The sequence below is a fragment of the Netta rufina genome (assembly GCF_964035555.1).
Source record: "Netta rufina genome assembly, chromosome: 11".
Lineage (NCBI taxonomy): Eukaryota > Metazoa > Chordata > Aves > Anseriformes > Anatidae > Netta > Netta rufina.
Genome location: NC_140134.1, coordinates 8,862,900 through 8,878,014, shown reverse-complemented (window position 1 = coordinate 8,878,014; position 15,115 = coordinate 8,862,900). Strand labels below are relative to the sequence as shown.

The 15,115-nt window shown below is 44.4% G+C and overlaps 2 protein-coding genes across 4 annotated transcripts; both read right to left on the bottom strand.

Annotated features, from left to right (window-relative positions):
• Nucleotides 1-635: 635 nt before the first annotated feature.
• PSMA4 (proteasome 20S subunit alpha 4) lies at nt 636-6,146 on the bottom strand. 2 transcript variants are annotated; one of them, XM_084293598.1, is made up of 9 exons: nt 6,092-6,146; nt 5,694-5,738; nt 5,545-5,587; nt 4,596-4,758; nt 3,171-3,248; nt 2,863-2,951; nt 1,866-1,996; nt 1,532-1,655; nt 636-1,047 (listed from the first exon to the last, which is right to left on the bottom strand). In XM_084293598.1, exons 2-9 carry the CDS (start codon nt 5,694-5,696, stop codon nt 893-895), a joined length of 786 nt encoding a protein of 261 aa, XP_084149724.1. In that variant the 5' UTR covers nt 5,697-5,738; nt 6,092-6,146; the 3' UTR covers nt 636-892. The 2 variants fall into 2 exon arrangements, with proteins under 2 accessions (XP_084149724.1, XP_084149723.1); XM_084293597.1 differs by having other exon boundaries at nt 6,001-6,144.
• Nucleotides 6,146-11,841, bottom strand: HYKK (hydroxylysine kinase). Of its 2 annotated transcripts, none has more exons than XM_084293594.1 (5): nt 11,376-11,841; nt 10,900-11,252; nt 10,105-10,259; nt 7,422-7,605; nt 6,146-6,743 (listed from the first exon to the last, which is right to left on the bottom strand). In XM_084293594.1, the coding sequence occupies exons 2-5, from the start codon at nt 11,243-11,245 to the stop codon at nt 6,280-6,282; spliced, it is 1,149 nt and encodes a 382-aa protein (XP_084149720.1). In that variant the 5' UTR covers nt 11,246-11,252; nt 11,376-11,841; the 3' UTR covers nt 6,146-6,279. The 2 variants fall into 2 exon arrangements, with proteins under 2 accessions (XP_084149720.1, XP_084149721.1); XM_084293595.1 differs by having other exon boundaries at nt 11,609-11,841.
• Nucleotides 11,842-15,115: the final 3,274 nt, after the last annotated feature.

Genomic DNA, 15,115 nt, shown 5'->3' with positions numbered 1-15,115 from the left:
AACTGGTTAGTTTTCTAGGCTGTTGTCTGACATAAGGGAACTGAATTCTTTGGGGAAGTATCAGCAACACTAAGCTAAATATAAAACATGTATACTTCTTTTCAGGATAAAATGTAAAATAGTCAACGTGGCCTAAAAATTGCACACTATTATTTAATTATTTGTATTTGGACAAGTTAGCTTATCATTTTCCCATGGCCTTTGTAAAGTGTTTTTCTAGTTTGTGTGACTCTAACTAGTGTTACATGATTAATTTCGTAGAAAACACATGCACTCATGAAAGGTTATGCTAAACTGAACACATTTGCTACAGGGCATGTTTAAAATACAACTGCTTGCAAGACCATCAGTTTGACACAGCCTGTTATAGAACAAAATAGGCCAAAATTAAAACTTGGCATGCCAGCACACTTTATTTCAGTATTTGTGAAGTGATCACGAATGATTTTCCAAACTTAGGAGCCCCTTTCACTACTTTAAAAGACCCCCCCACACGCACACACACAAAAGTCTAACAATTCTAACACCATATTTGTTCTTTACCAACTAGCATATACCTTTAATGGTTTAAAGCGATTAACTCCCTCAAGATTGTGCATAACCAGGCATTACTGAGAAATAAAGACACTCATCACTATTCTTCTTAAATTTTATTCCATAATAAAAAATAGAAGATGAAAGAAAGAGTGTTCGAGAATTAAAGCAATTATTGGTCAATATAAGGAGCGGAAAATCAATTATCTGAATGATGATTAAGGACCTGGTTCAGCAAAAGTAATTCTGGTTTCATACAAATTCATGGCGTATTTGTAGGCTGCTACAAAACAGAAATCCAGATTATCTTTTACTGAAGCAGGTCCTGTATTATCTACAGAATATTTGATTTCAGATTCTATTTATCCTTCTCTTTTTGTTCTTTTTCCTTCTTTTCACGTTCAGCTTTTGCTTCCTCCTCCTCATGTTGTTTTATCAACTGCTCCACCTCCTTCTGCTTCAGAACCCTTATTACTGTCTTTCCGTTCTCTCTGGTCAGTGTTGCAATTTCAACTGAAACATATGGAACAGACAGCGGCATTACATTTTGTCCTTTTGAAAGAGCAATCATTAGACGGGTTAAGATTTGTTACAACTGGCAGCGAAGCAGAAGGTTCTTGTCCTGCCTCCACCTAATCAACAAAGCCTGGATGATGAGCCAGGTGGCAGCAGTCTTCTTCTGCAGCAGCACACCCAATACCTCTCCAGTGATTTTTCCACCAGACACGTAGCCACTTCTGCTAATGCACCCATGTGGCCTAGCTACAGTCCCTGAACTGTGGTCTAGGAGCTAACCACAGTGGATCATCCTCAACCAAGTCATAGGTATGCCTCTCAGCAAGGTTAACAAAGATTGCTGCTATATTGTTGAAGATTTTTTACGTGAGCACTAAAAATCCAGTAAGCCACATGTGGAATATAGACATTTACAAGTATTTATTTATTTATTTATTTATTTTAAGGAAAGAGCATTATCCCAAATTGGAGAACTGCTTACCTTTCTCTGCAGAGAGTTTGCTAACATCCATGGTCTTGTTTAGAACCTTAATGGCTAACGCAAGCGCAGTCTTTAAGGTCATTTCCCCTTCTTTGTAGTCTTGTTTTAGCATTGACACAGCTGCCTATAAATTCCACAGAAATTAAAATGGTATCATCGGACAATGAACCAAAAAAGGTTTTGATATTATCGGCAAAAAACAAGTAATTGTGTTTGTACAGTTATCCATTTCTGCTCTGTACTCATGACCAACAATTCAATTTAATTAGTGCAATGCAACTTACGTACTTTTGGTTTTCATTACTTTTGGGGAGAGGAAAAGCACAGAACTTACAGCACTATTATTCCCAATGCATGTGGCTTTCCATCCTCCATAATTTCCACTAGGATCACTTTGATACAGCTGAAATCCATAGTGCTTATCCCAGCCAATGTACAGCAGTGAAACACCAAAAGGACGTTTTCCTGTTGGAAAGAAGGCCATTAGTAACCTAAATTTAGTAACAAGATTGGTCACAATTATTTTCTTTGATTTCCTTTGTCAAACCCTTTCCTATGAACTGGGATTTAACAGACTGTTCTGCACTTCTGCTACTTGAGATAAGCACTACAGCATTATTTCTTTCTAAGTGAAGGGGGGAGGGAATAGCAGAGGTTTATTTCATTTAACCCCAATAAGCAGCTCATCTCCATCTCCACCAATTAGAATTTATCATCTCTGAACTTTAAATCAGAATTCAGCATTTAAAGTACGTAGTTAAAGCGTTTAACTTATAAGAGTCAAAAGGCAAATATATTAAAGGTCATTCTTCCACATTACATATACATAAAACACCATTATAGTCAGTTCACATTCTAAGGAACACTCCTTACAGTGCCATTTTCTAACATGTTCCTCAATCCACCAAAATACTTTTTTCTTTCATTATTAATGTTTTACAATATTAATACCCTGCTATATGTAGCAGAAAAAAACATATTTGCTATTCATTACAATGGAGAGACCAAAACTTTTAAAAGGCTACACAGCAAACAATTTTCTGTTGGTCTTTTGGAAGGCATTCACTAAACTCAAGAGCGCTCAAAGCGCTGGGCCTGAACCTCAGCCATCAGTTTCTCTGTGACTAAAAAGTAGCATCTTCAATAGCAAATCAAGTTTGTTACTAATTATGACTGCCTGTTCCCCTCCTAAATTTGGCTACAGTTCTTCTCGCTTTAACTTGTTACAGCAGAATTCAGTAGAACTGTCCAGAGACTCAGACGCTTCAAATTACATAACAGAATCTTTCTTTAGACATTTAAAAGCACTATGGTTCCTCACACTTCCTTACCTCCAAACTGGGTGTAGGCCTGCTTGATATCACACAGCGCGGTTACCAGCTGCTCACAAGGAATGGGCTCCTGATACTGTAACAAATACCTAGTATCAAAGACAAAAGAGTTCTCAAAAATTTTGTTAACACTATCCTGGTACATTTAACATTTAGCAAGCTCCTACCTTAAAGCCTCTCCAATCTAGCTGTTTTAGTTCAATCAATCTTAATTCTACTGAGCGCGTGTTCATTTTGCTTTAATACATAGACAGAACTGAATCTGGCACCGCAGGCAAGTAAAATCACGTAACTATCAGCAAACCTACCTCTGGGCAATCAGTCGCAGTTCATTTGTCAGAACGTTGGCATCGGAAGTTATTCCTGCAACACTGCAAGCCATATCCCTGCAAGAGAAGCACACGAATGAACTGGATTCCTATCAGTCTCCAAGAAATACTCCTGTCTTCACGCAGTAGCTCAAGCAGATTACCTGCTGTTGGGCTTCTCTGATCAAAACTACACAGCTGCCACATGCAACAGATTGCTGAGCTCCTGCATTTAGAGTACATGTATGTTGAAAGTATAACAGTTTTGGCAGGAGGAGAAAAGTTTTGGCAGGACAGCAGAAAGCAAGCAGCTCAGCTACTCATACGGTTCTGAGGACTATGCCAGAGACGATTAACCATGTTGACAAGATCCTGAGGATCTTCACAAGAGCCACTAGCTACATGCAAGTACCTATTCTGGGCACCACCTGACACAGACACCACGCCAGAATACTAAAGGAGCCGTACAGCTTCTGTGACAGCCTTCAGTGGGATTCACCAATCACACATTGCATTCATATAAACGTGAATTAGAGATATTGATGACTTCAAAAATCACTATTAACTGCTTTAGCTGAAAATTAATCTTCATTTCCAGCAACATATAATTTGCGTCCTTGACTGTTTCTTAATTAACACCTCTTATCTAATTCTTAATTGTCTTAATTTTTTTTGCCAAATCTGATACTGCTGTAGAATTTTCACTACCAGACAATAATCCACATTCTTCTGAAAAGTTCTTAATTTTGCTAAGAAGATGGAAGAGCCGGCCTAGGCAACCAATCCACTGCACTTACTATACTGCCACCTCCTCAAAAATCCAATACCTCCTACAATTCCAGCTGCTTCCAAAATAAATCAGAATGGGAAATCAACAGATGAAAACCTGTTTGTGTTTCATATGCACCATACAACAAGGCTGAAGCTCCATGACAGGTTTAACTTTTATAGAGCTAGAAGGTCACAATAGTGACATACATCATCTCTGCTACAGCTGCGGCAGAGAAAGCTAAGGCACATTTTACCTGATTTGTCTTACTCTCTTTGAATAATACTAGGTGAAAAAAAAGATGTAAAAGAGAATGTTGAGCTGACGCAGCACAGTGATTTGTGGATTATCTATTACCCATCCACCCCTTGCTATTTTGTAACCTGAGAACTCTCAGTTTAAGAGATGTAACAACATTATGGTGTATGGAAAGTAACAAGAAACAGGCTATTCCTCCTAGAAAATTCTCTTTAGAGATAAAAACACAGTGCTCCTTTAAAACAATCAATGAATGCAGTAACGATGAAGTAGTCACACGCAACTGTAGCACTGAACAAAACAAAGACAAACATTTCAAATAAATCCAAGCTCAATGCTAAAATGTCTGAAGAGTTAGCGGTAACATCAGTGAACATCTGGTCATCGTTTCAACTTACTCATTAAGTTTGTATATTTTCTCTGAAAAAAAAACTTCATCGAGGAGCTTGTGAATGTTGCGTCTCTCTGCAGCTAGCAGAACGCCGTCGTTTGCTAGAATCCCCAAGCAAGTACCCGCATGTCCGATTGCTTCCATCGCATACTCGACCTGATACAATCGGCCTAGGAAACAATTTAAATTATAACAGCCATAAAATAGCACTGAATGAGACCAAATATGCAAAAAGGTGATTTAAATATGCAAGAATATGAGAGGTGCTTGGTGTGCAAATTAGGATTATTTCTTCAGTCTATCACCAGTCACTAGCAGATTAATTTTTTTTGAAATATAGGAAGGAGTCAGAAGAGAGAAAAAACACAAATCTGAAAAGGCAATTTTGGGCAGAGTCAGTGTGGAAAAAAATAATTTACTAAGCAGAAAAGAATAGAGAACTCTCTGAAACAGCAGAACAAGACAAAATGAGTTTTAACTGAAAAAAAAAAAATACTAGATTTTGTATCAATCACTTCTACAAAACATGGAAAAAATGATTTGCAAGTGCTTGCTTCAGCACGTAAAAGAATAATAGGGAGATGCGATCACACCAGCAGGATGCTATGCATGTTCTAGGGGCTAGGGGGCAAAGCAGTAACAAAACCCATCCACACTCAAACAAAAGATGAACGGTAAAGATTTATTTGAATTATTTAAAAAAGATGCATCAGTGGTATTTGGTGGAAACGTACGCACATTACTGCTTGAATCAGAACAGGAAAGAATTTAAAGCCTCCACTTTTGACCTTTGGAGTCCATACAGAACCGGGCACTACTCCGGGCGGGTAACTCTGATTCCTGCATCTCGTGTGGGCAGAAACGCGGGGAAGCGGCGTTTATCTGCGTGACACCTGGTTCCGAGCAGCGGGTTAAAACAATTACGGCTCATTGGAAAAAGCGCGGTTAACGAGTACCTTCTGGAGAGAATATGGTAGTTCTGGAGTCGTATCTTCGAGACTGCAAGAAGCAACAAACAGCCCGTCACAGCCCGTCACAGCCCGGCACCGCCCGCCCCACCAGGCCGCGCCGTGGGGACGCGCCGCCGCGCGGGGCCGCCACTCACCATGGTGCCGGCGCGGAGCTGCGGGCGGGCGGGCGGCGAGCGGGCCTGCAAGGAAAACGGCGAGGAGCGGGAGCGTTACCGGGGCAGCGGCACCGGGCCCAACCCCGATCCCAATCCCAATCCCAATTCCAATCCCGATCCCAACCCCGATCCCTTTCCCTTTCCCGGCCCTCCCCACCCCTCCCGCCCGCAGTGCGGAGTCATCGCCGCCGCCCCCCCGGCCGGAGGACGAAGGCCCCGCGCGCTCCCTCCGCGGCTCAGGGCCGCCCCCCGGGGCCGCCCCCGTCACGGCGCCCCCCGCACTCACTGCGGGCCCACTGCGGGCCGGCCGGGCCCGGGGGGGGGGAGTCGGGGCCCTGCCGGCGGGGAAGGCCCGGGCGCGACGACCGCTCCCGCACCTTCACCGCAGCGTCGGAAATGGCCGCCGCGCATGCGCGCTGCCGCCGCCCGCCCGAGGGCGGGGCCCGCCCTGAGGGGCCGTAACGGCCGCCCCCGCGCCGCCTCACGGAGCCCGCCCTCAGCCCGCGGCCCCCTCAGCTCAGCGGCCGCGCACCTGCGGCACGGCGGGGCCGGGGGCGCCCCCACCTCAGTCGGCGTCCCCCCGGGGCCCGTAGGCGCGGGCGGTGTCAAACCAGAGCTGCTCGACGGCGGCCTGCCCCGCCTCGGCCATCCGCGCCAGGTGCCGCCAGCCGGTGCGCGCCGTGACCAGCAGGTAGTCGCGGTTCTGCGGGTAGGCCAGCGCCGTGTGGGCCGCGATGACGAGGGACTGCGCGAAGCGGCCGCACACCAGGAGGAAGAGGGCGCCCCGCTCCGCCGCCGTCAGCGGCACCACGCGCTCAAAGCCGGCCAGGACGTGGCCCCCGACCCGCAGCGGGTCCGCGCTCTCGATCATGGCGTACATCATGGCTATCGCCACCTCAAACACGTAATAGCCGTAGCTCATGTCGCTGAAGTCCAGGATGCCGGACACCCTGTACTGAGGAGGCCCCTGGGAGGGAGAGGTGCAGTCCACCAGAATATTGTGGTCATTGAGATCTCCGTGATTGATACCTGAACACAGAAGAAACAAATAATACTAAATAATTATTAATCGGCACGTTTTTTTTCCAGTTTCTCAAAGCAACAGCTGTGAAAAGATGCACAGAGGCTGCAATTAACACTCCGCTACAAAACCAGACGAGTGTCCCCTGCACTGTGTGCTGGCATCAACAGCCTTGCTGCTCCCTAGGAAATAAAAAGGGCCTAGAAACTCCACTAACTGGTGGCCAGACAGCAAGGGAGAGGTACAAGGTCTGATTCTACTCTGGTAACACCTGTTTTATGCTAGAATAGCAGAGTTGTCAAACTATCAAATTGTCAAGTTACCACAATATCATTGTGAGTTGAATTTAGAAAAATATTAAATATTTACTTAGACCTTTATGAAAGGAGGTAGTGTACTCCATATATTCTTAAGCTAATGAAACAGCATGAAAGTCATGACCTTAACTGAAACAACCTCAGCAGATAGGTGAAGAACTGAACCTGACTTTACCAGTACTGCACAGCACGCTCCCCTGGCAAGTTCTGCACTGCCAGCAGCAGCACTGCAGAATTCAGCACAGTATTTCCACGTGTGCTATGGATAAAGGAGGCTTCTTTTGCCTTTTTTTTTCCTTCTCCATGAACCCTCAGTAAGAAACCTCAGTGTCTCAGTTCAACATAATTTGCTGAGAATAAAATACTCACAGGCTCGAAAACTGCTTAGTTTGGGTATGACTTTCTCTTTAAATTGCTCAATAACTTGTTCCACAACTTCACGATACTGGTTCTGGCCCAGGGCATAAATGTACCGATCTAGAAGAGGGACGTTTGCCAGGTTCCAAATGAACTGGCCTCGGTGCAGACTTTTTACTGATGGATGATGGAATTTCTTTAGAAAAAGCACAAGAGAAAATAGGCCATAATTAAAAACCTGTTCCTGTGATTAAACACCTTGATTCAAAGCCCCTTTTAACAGGTTCCAAGCAAGACTTGCTGAAAAGCACCACACCACTGACCATTTATATCAACCAGCAAAAGAATAATCTGACGGATTATTTCAGACAAGCATCTTAATATCTACACAAAACATTTTTTCCCCCTATTCTTTAGGTACATAAGTTATCTTAAGTCCTTTGTCGCTGAACTCATTTAAAATTGATACTTTCTGCAATGTTTCTGCAAGTGATACTGACTTTCTAGCAGTTCTGAGGCCTTGCCAAGGCTGGAGCTGCACACGGGCAGAGTTTGGATTGTGCAGCTGAGCTGGCACTGCAAAAAGCTGCCAAAGGATTAGAGACACAAACTGTGCCAGCGTGTCAGAACACACGCTGAACACTCTGTGCACTTAAAGGTGGCAGCTTTTGGGGTTGAACCTTAGAACCCACTGGCACATGATAAATCCTGAAGACAGGACTTTACAGAGCTGCTGACAGGTTTATTCTTATGAAAATGTCTACAGGATCTGCAGTACACAAAGACCCCAACAAATTGACCCACGTGCAGTAGGCTATGCGCATCTCACTTGACTTGTTTGGAAAGGAAGTTCAGCCAAATTGGCTGTATATGACTTTGCCTTCGTGCATCCAGGTACCCTAAATATTTTAAACAAACAGGATCTCTCTCTCTCTCTCTCACTAGAAGTAAAAAAAGGTGGTTTGGAAAGTGACCTTTTGGGAGGAAAAGCTTCTCTCTCACTGCACACCACTCTTATCCTTGAACCCTTTAACGCTCATTAAGGTACCTGCGAACCAGATTCTGCCACTGCACAGGGCACATATAAACACTTCCCATTACAGCTGCTGCCTTCCTCTTAAAAAGAAATTAATGTTTTGAATTAAGGCTATTACTTAAAGATAGCTAAATGATAGTTAAAACTAGAGCTATATGAAAATTTAAGGAGCAATACCAAGCCTAAAAAGTAAATCACTGCAGAGGGTCCCTAACCCTGTATAAAGCACCACACTGGTGCTATCTGGTGCCATCTGGTGAGCAACCACTGCAATTTCCCCAGCACAAGTCAGATATTCCAGCCAACTATGAGATACCAGATGCATGAAAGGTAATAAAAAGGCAGAGATCTCAATCTCATGAGCCCTCATCACTGTGAAGCCATCAACAGCCACTTTTTTTCCACTTAGGAAATGAAAGACGCATCCAGGCAAAAGAAGACACCAACAAGAGAAGGTGGAATTATTATTTTGTGCACAAAACAAAGCATGGGACATTCCTTTGCTATCCAACTGACCAAGCAATTAACTGGACAGAAAAGGCTGTACGTCCTGATCTGCCATCAGAAAATACAGTACCTTAGGTATTACTTTTGGTGTCAATGATACCTGGGAGTTTTGACAGTAACAACTGCAATTTTCTTTCTTTTAAATGACAAAACTTGGTAAATAATAACCCTTATGTTAAGGGCATGAGGAGCATTTCCCTTCAAAATTTGCACTCACATCTACTGCTTCCTACTGGGCAGGAGAAGTCACAGGCATTTTTTGAGACCAGCTGGTCTTTATAAATTATTTTAATCACATTATAAGAGCACGAGCAGAATTTTAAAAGCCAACAGTAAATTATCCTTCCCAATGGAAAAATGCTGCTGTGACTTAGGAATGCGGTTGGTAAAGCTAGCAATTCACATCGCATAATTGTCTGAAGCTGGTAGCCAGAACATGAGAAGGAAAGGTTAATGAAAGGCAATAAATAATTCAAGAGTTCTTTGATGTATCAAACAATCACTGGATGATTTATCAGCTTTATTATTCTGCATAGTTACAGAGTAAAGAAAGAACTTACTATGCATTCAGATTATTTGACTGGAAGCAGAGAAACTGACAGAAGTGTCCCAAATCTCTCTTCACTAGCACAAGTGGCATTATAGAAAAGGAACCAACTGCTACCACTGCAATAACTGGTCATGGTTCTAATGACCAGGAGAGCAAGTCAAAATGAATTCAAATTAAAAGCTCACCCAGTTGTGAGCACCATTTTTTACAAAAATGCTTCAAAACAAGCTGTACGTGCTTTAGTTCAGGCAGTCTAGGATTCGGTCTTGTTATTTGCCAGACTTGAAATAGCTGACAGGTTAGCTTTGCAAAACAAAACAAAACAAAACAAAAAACTTACATCCCTGTTCAAGGTACAAAAATGCATTGCAAAAGGATCCCTGAGACTCTGTCATAAGCACTGGCTGGTTGTGTTACCTGGGGAAATGCTATAGTAACAGCCAGCTTCCCCAGTTACAGCATGGGGGCCGGCACCTGGAAGTTGAATTCAAGTCTGCATTCACCAACTTCACTTTTACAGTCAGGAAAGTTGACAGCAAACACAAGAAGAAACAGAGGAAAAATCTATTGAAGTTTGTCAAGCCTGAGCAACAAAAACTCACCTCTGTGAGAGCTTTATCCAAACTGGCAGCTAGTTTACCAATCTCATAGAAAATCTGAGGATTTGTAGCAAGTTTTGCAGCAACTTTTGCTACTGGTGTACCCGGCAGGTAAGTCAGCAGCCTGACCATGTACTTTTTGTTGTCAGGCTCGCTACCTAACAAGCAAGCAGAAATACAGTCACTTCAATACATGCTATTGAGCATTAGTTAACACAAGAGGCAAAATGGTTTCTCCCAGTGCAGGAATCAGGTGTAGCTGAAAAAACAGATTTCATTCAAAGATCTTGTGCCATACCTCAAGCCCACACCTACTGACACTTGCAGCGCTGCTCTTACTCTGATCAAGGTTCTCCGGTGTCTCTATAGGTTTTTCTATATTATCACTCTGAATTAAACAGGCAGCTCAACCCTGATGTTCTCACCATGATATTCCTGCACCCCAAAGTAAATATTTCATCAGGGAAGTTCTTGTTCAAAAGATAAAGGCGAGATCGATCAGGAGCTACAGGCTTGAGAAAGTACCAGACCGCTACTGCAAGCACAAGAACCGCTAGAGGTGGAAGCTGAGCATGGAGTGCCTGGTGAAAACCACTGGCTCTCATGCAACTTGCTCCGGCTCGCTCACGTACGAGCAAGTAATCATCCAAGATTACTCCACATTCGCATCAGTGCAACAGAGCAGAATGCGGGCTGTCACTGATCCAAACCCTCTGCTGTATTGCAACAAGTGCGTCACAAAGCTACCACTGAGTTAAGGGTGATAACAGGGCAGTAAAGGTCCTTGTAATTGCTCACCTCTTGGCTCCAGAGACATGATGTTACCGTCTTTTGTGAGGTAAGGTGTAGCTGAAGGAAAGCCTTCAGCACTGAGAAATATCATGGCCTGTGTCTGTGCTTCAATGAGGTCAGGCTCCTGGCTGTCTTCCGAATTGGTGATTTTAAGGACATATTCATCTGCACCTTCAGCCTCACCTTTGCTTCTTAAGACACGCACATGGAAATTCTGATCATCATAGCTGGGGAGAGGCCTGATCCAGGACACCTTTAATCCAAACACCCTGTCAACCAATTCTGTTGCTTCCTTTTCATCAAATGCTGGTTTGCTCAACGTCTGTGGTTGGCGCTCGCTTTCAGACGACATCGTGTCTCTAGGAAAAAAAAAGAGATGCTGGAAGACACAATCTGCATTCTGACATCGGAAGCAGCAGTTACTGTGACAAACTGCGTTCAGATAAGGGAGACGAGTGTGTTAAACAAGGAAAAAAACTAACGCGCTAAGCAAGTCCGCGTTTCTTATATCACAGCTCCTTGCCAACTGCTTTATCTGTTGCCCCCCAGAAGTCAGCCTCCCAAGTGAGCTGCACCCAATCTGTTCTCAGCAAGCAGACAGCACAGAATTGTTAACGATCAGCGCTTTTATCGGCTGCTTTCCAGTCGCAGCCTAACCCGGCGCATCGCTAACCAGGCACGACTTCCTAAGGCACAGAGTTACTGATTTCCTAACCAGAGAGTTCTCGATTCGCAGCCGCGAAAGGTAAGCAAGACTTTTGCGGATACTTGGCGGCAGAGCAGGCCTGCTCGCTCAGCCCGGCCACCACCAGCTCCAGCGCTCGGGGGCGCAGAGCGCACGGCGGAGTCTCGCCCGCTCCAGCCGCAGCTCTCGGCGCCCGCCCGGCTGCTGGAAGCGCCGAGCCGCAGCCTCCGCTCCGCGAAGCGAGCAGACGCCGGGGGGCTCAGCCCGGGGCCCTCTGGCCTGCCCCCGCTCCCCTCCCCGCGTGGCCGCCCGCAGCAGCGCCCCCGCCCCGGGGCAGCGCAGCCCCGCCGAGCACGGAGGCGCCGCCGCCGCCGCGCCTGCGCTGGAGCCGCCGGGCCGGGGCCGCGCCTCACGGGCTGCGGGTCGGGGGAGGCCCCGCGGGGCCTTGGGGCGGAGGGGCTGCCTCAGGCCGCCCCTCTGCTGAACCCTCAGCCAGGACACAGCTCCCAGGCACGAGGCCGTACGCTGCCAGCCTCCTGGGGTTGCTCTCGAGCAGCGCGGAAAGCTGCAGCTTCCTGTCAGAACCCGCAAACATTGTCCAAACGTGTCCCTTCTAGCCCCAGAAACAGGTCCACGTTCGTGTTTAAATCATTTTAGAAGTACACAAGATTTGGAAAAGTCGTGGCTTGACCTATAATCATTTACCTAAAACAAACTTGATGCATCAGCCGACTCTGACCTTTGGACTGCACCAGAACTCAGGCTGGCAACACTTGAGCGGTCTCAGAGAATTTTAAGACTTTGTTCCTGCTGACAAAGCTCACTTCCCCCACACATACACACCTTCAGTATAGAATCCTCCTCTGAATCCCTCCTGACAAAAACAAAGTTCAACAATCACAGCACTGGGAATCTGAAGAAAAGGCCAATATCCTAATGTTTTTAAGTAGATCAGTTTAAAAAGCTTGTCTCAGTAGTTCGGTGTTATGAATAAGGTTAAATACATTTGAGAATATTTTAATGCATTTAGGAATTCAGATGATAGAAACTTCTTCCAAGTAACAAAGACAAGGTCCTTTCTTTTTTCCTCCCACCCCATTTTAGAGCAGATGTTTCTACTGTTAAACATGAAGATACAACTCAATCCAAATTTAGTAATATTTATAAAAGGCAAGTAAACAGCGCTGGGTGCAAGTGGAGTCTATGCTCTACCATCACGCACACACAAACATCAAACTTTCTAAATATATATAGAACATTGCTTTTACATATACATAAGAAACCTGAGTACGCCTATACATATGTGCAATCAGAAAAGGTATCAATTGAAACAACCATTTTTGATTAACAAACAATCCTTTAAGTCTATTACTATTAATGTCCATGAGTGGGGGAGCATAGTCGAGTTGGTAACCCTGGATGAAGTGCTCCCATATATTCCATGACATCATTATTTTTTCTCAGATCATCTAAGTCTCCATTTGCCATTCCTTTTCTTGATTACAGACACCAGAACAGTATGTCTTGCTTTAAGTTGTTAAGCAATCAGCCTTCGGGCTTTATGTATTCCATTCTTCCCGGATCGAAGGGAAACAGACCCATCTCCTTTTCAGGGCCAATAGGGCCTGGGTCAAAAGGCACGTCCAGGTCAGCAGGGGGCGGAACAGCAAAGGCCTGCGATGGCTGTAGCGGCGGGGGGGCGATGGTGTAGCAGAAGTATCGGTGGACGACCCCGCAGCTCCCTCACCGTCTGGCAAACCACACGTGTCTGACTGTGGTCCCACACGGCTCTTTAAGGCCTCAGAGACTGCTCGCCAGGTGCCGAGCAATCCCACTGCAACCTTGTCGTTTTTAGTTGCAGAGTCCCACACCCTGACCTCAATTTGGTCCCGTATTTCAGAATCATAAACTGTCTGATTGTTAATAAAGAGAATAAGCTGTAAGGTTACCAGGATAGTCTTTGTTCCTATGATTCCCCATAATGCACAGCTGCTTTCCAGCAAGGGGCCTCCCCTTTCCTCCCAGCCCCATGAAATCACAAATGAGCTTTTTAAGATTAGAGGTGCTCTAGAAGACTGAAGGTTCTCTCTCAATTTCTGAGACAGAAGGGCAACAGAGATAACAGGAAAGCATTCTTGCTATGCTTGTGACTAAGGTATGTAATCAGAAGGTCCTCGCTCTCTCTGTAAACAATAACTACAGTGCCTTTTACAGTTAGTCCTGCCTTAGTCTCCAGACAGCAGGGCCAACATTTAAGACTGTTATGCATGCTTCTTGCCTGCCTGGTATTCTGGTGGAAAGCATGCTGCATTCATAAGGCAACCCCCAGGGCTAAAGCTGTACTTCAGCCTCTCCTACCATTATCTGTAAGAAAAAAAAAATAAATTACCATCTGCATTGGATACCAGTTTAATTGCCTCTTCTGAATGCAAGTCTTTGAGGACAGGCTCATGTCAGATAGCCCCAAGTCAACTTTGGAAAAACTTGTCACATACGTGAGCTCTACATGCCATAAATGTAACCTTAGTCAGCAGTCTGCTTTAATACATGGGTTGATCTACATTCTAAATTGAAGTAGATATTTACCTTAAGAAAAATAAGCAGATTATTCATTAGTCATTTGATTTAATAACCAGAGGGATATCTGGAGCTCAGCTGACAGAGGAAGCCTTCTTCTAAACTGATTAAGCATGCTTTGGAAAACCACGAGACACTCCTAAAGAGAAAACTACACTGATGCATAATGATACCCTTTTCCTTATTCACCCTACACTTTCAGACTTAGTGTCATTTAAACTTTATTCTACATGATCTATTAAAAATAGATGGTAACTACAAGAACTGTGATACAATTTTCTTTATTAAAAATAATTTACAGCATCAGTAACATTTTATGCACAATTGTCATCAACTGAACTTCTTGTAAGATACAGCTATACAATACTTACTGAACTTAAAACTTATGACTGTTTTGTTGGCTTTAAACAGCAGACAGATTTGCAGTCGCTTAAATATTATCAATATACATAATTTCATGTCCTTAAACTTCAGTGTAAAGTGTATAAACATCAACACTATCCCAAAGTTTTGTCATTTGGAGGGGGGGAAGGGCACAGAGTAAATGTTTAGAAAAACTGTAATAGATTCTTCTCCAAATCAAACTGGAGACAGAATTCTAGGTTAAATACATCTAACACAGTCACTTCCTCAAAAAGGAGCACTTCCTCCTATGTTTTAAGATGCTATGAAGTCTGATTGAACAATGCTTTTTTGTGTGATCACAGCAATCCTCAGACTGTATTGTATACTGCCACTGCCAGAAGGCAAACTTCACTGTTGCTCACAGGCTCCTAGCACTATGTTCAAAGTCAAATGTCCCTCCTTCACTGCTGAGCTATTGACCTGGACTTCGTTATGTTCACTGCTGCACATGGGGAGAAGGGACAGGCACGTTGCCATGGATAATCACACAAGGGTTCTTCACTGGCAGTTCACTACCACGCAAGAAGCAGGAGATGGCTACGCAAGCAGCACTGT

Bases quoted from the DNA above. Each gene is read 5' to 3' on its own strand.
- PSMA4 (XM_084293598.1), bottom strand. The intron at 3,249-4,595 runs GTAAGTTGAAAC...CTTCTCTTGCAG, and splicing joins AAAATATACAAACTTAATGA to GGATATGGCTTGCAGTGTTG. The intron at 1,656-1,865 runs GTAAGTTCTGTG...TGGAATTTATAG, and splicing joins GCATTGGGAATAATAGTGCT to GCAGCTGTGTCAATGCTAAA.
- HYKK (XM_084293594.1), bottom strand. From the start codon at position 11,245: ATGTCGTCTGAAAGCGAGCGCCAACCACAGACGTTGAGCAAACCAGCA. The intron at 10,260-10,899 runs GTGAGCAATTAC...CTTGCTTGTTAG, and splicing joins CATGTCTCTGGAGCCAAGAG to GTAGCGAGCCTGACAACAAA. The intron at 7,606-10,104 runs GTGAGTTTTTGT...CTTTTTCTAAAG, and splicing joins TGGATAAAGCTCTCACAGAG to AAATTCCATCATCCATCAGT.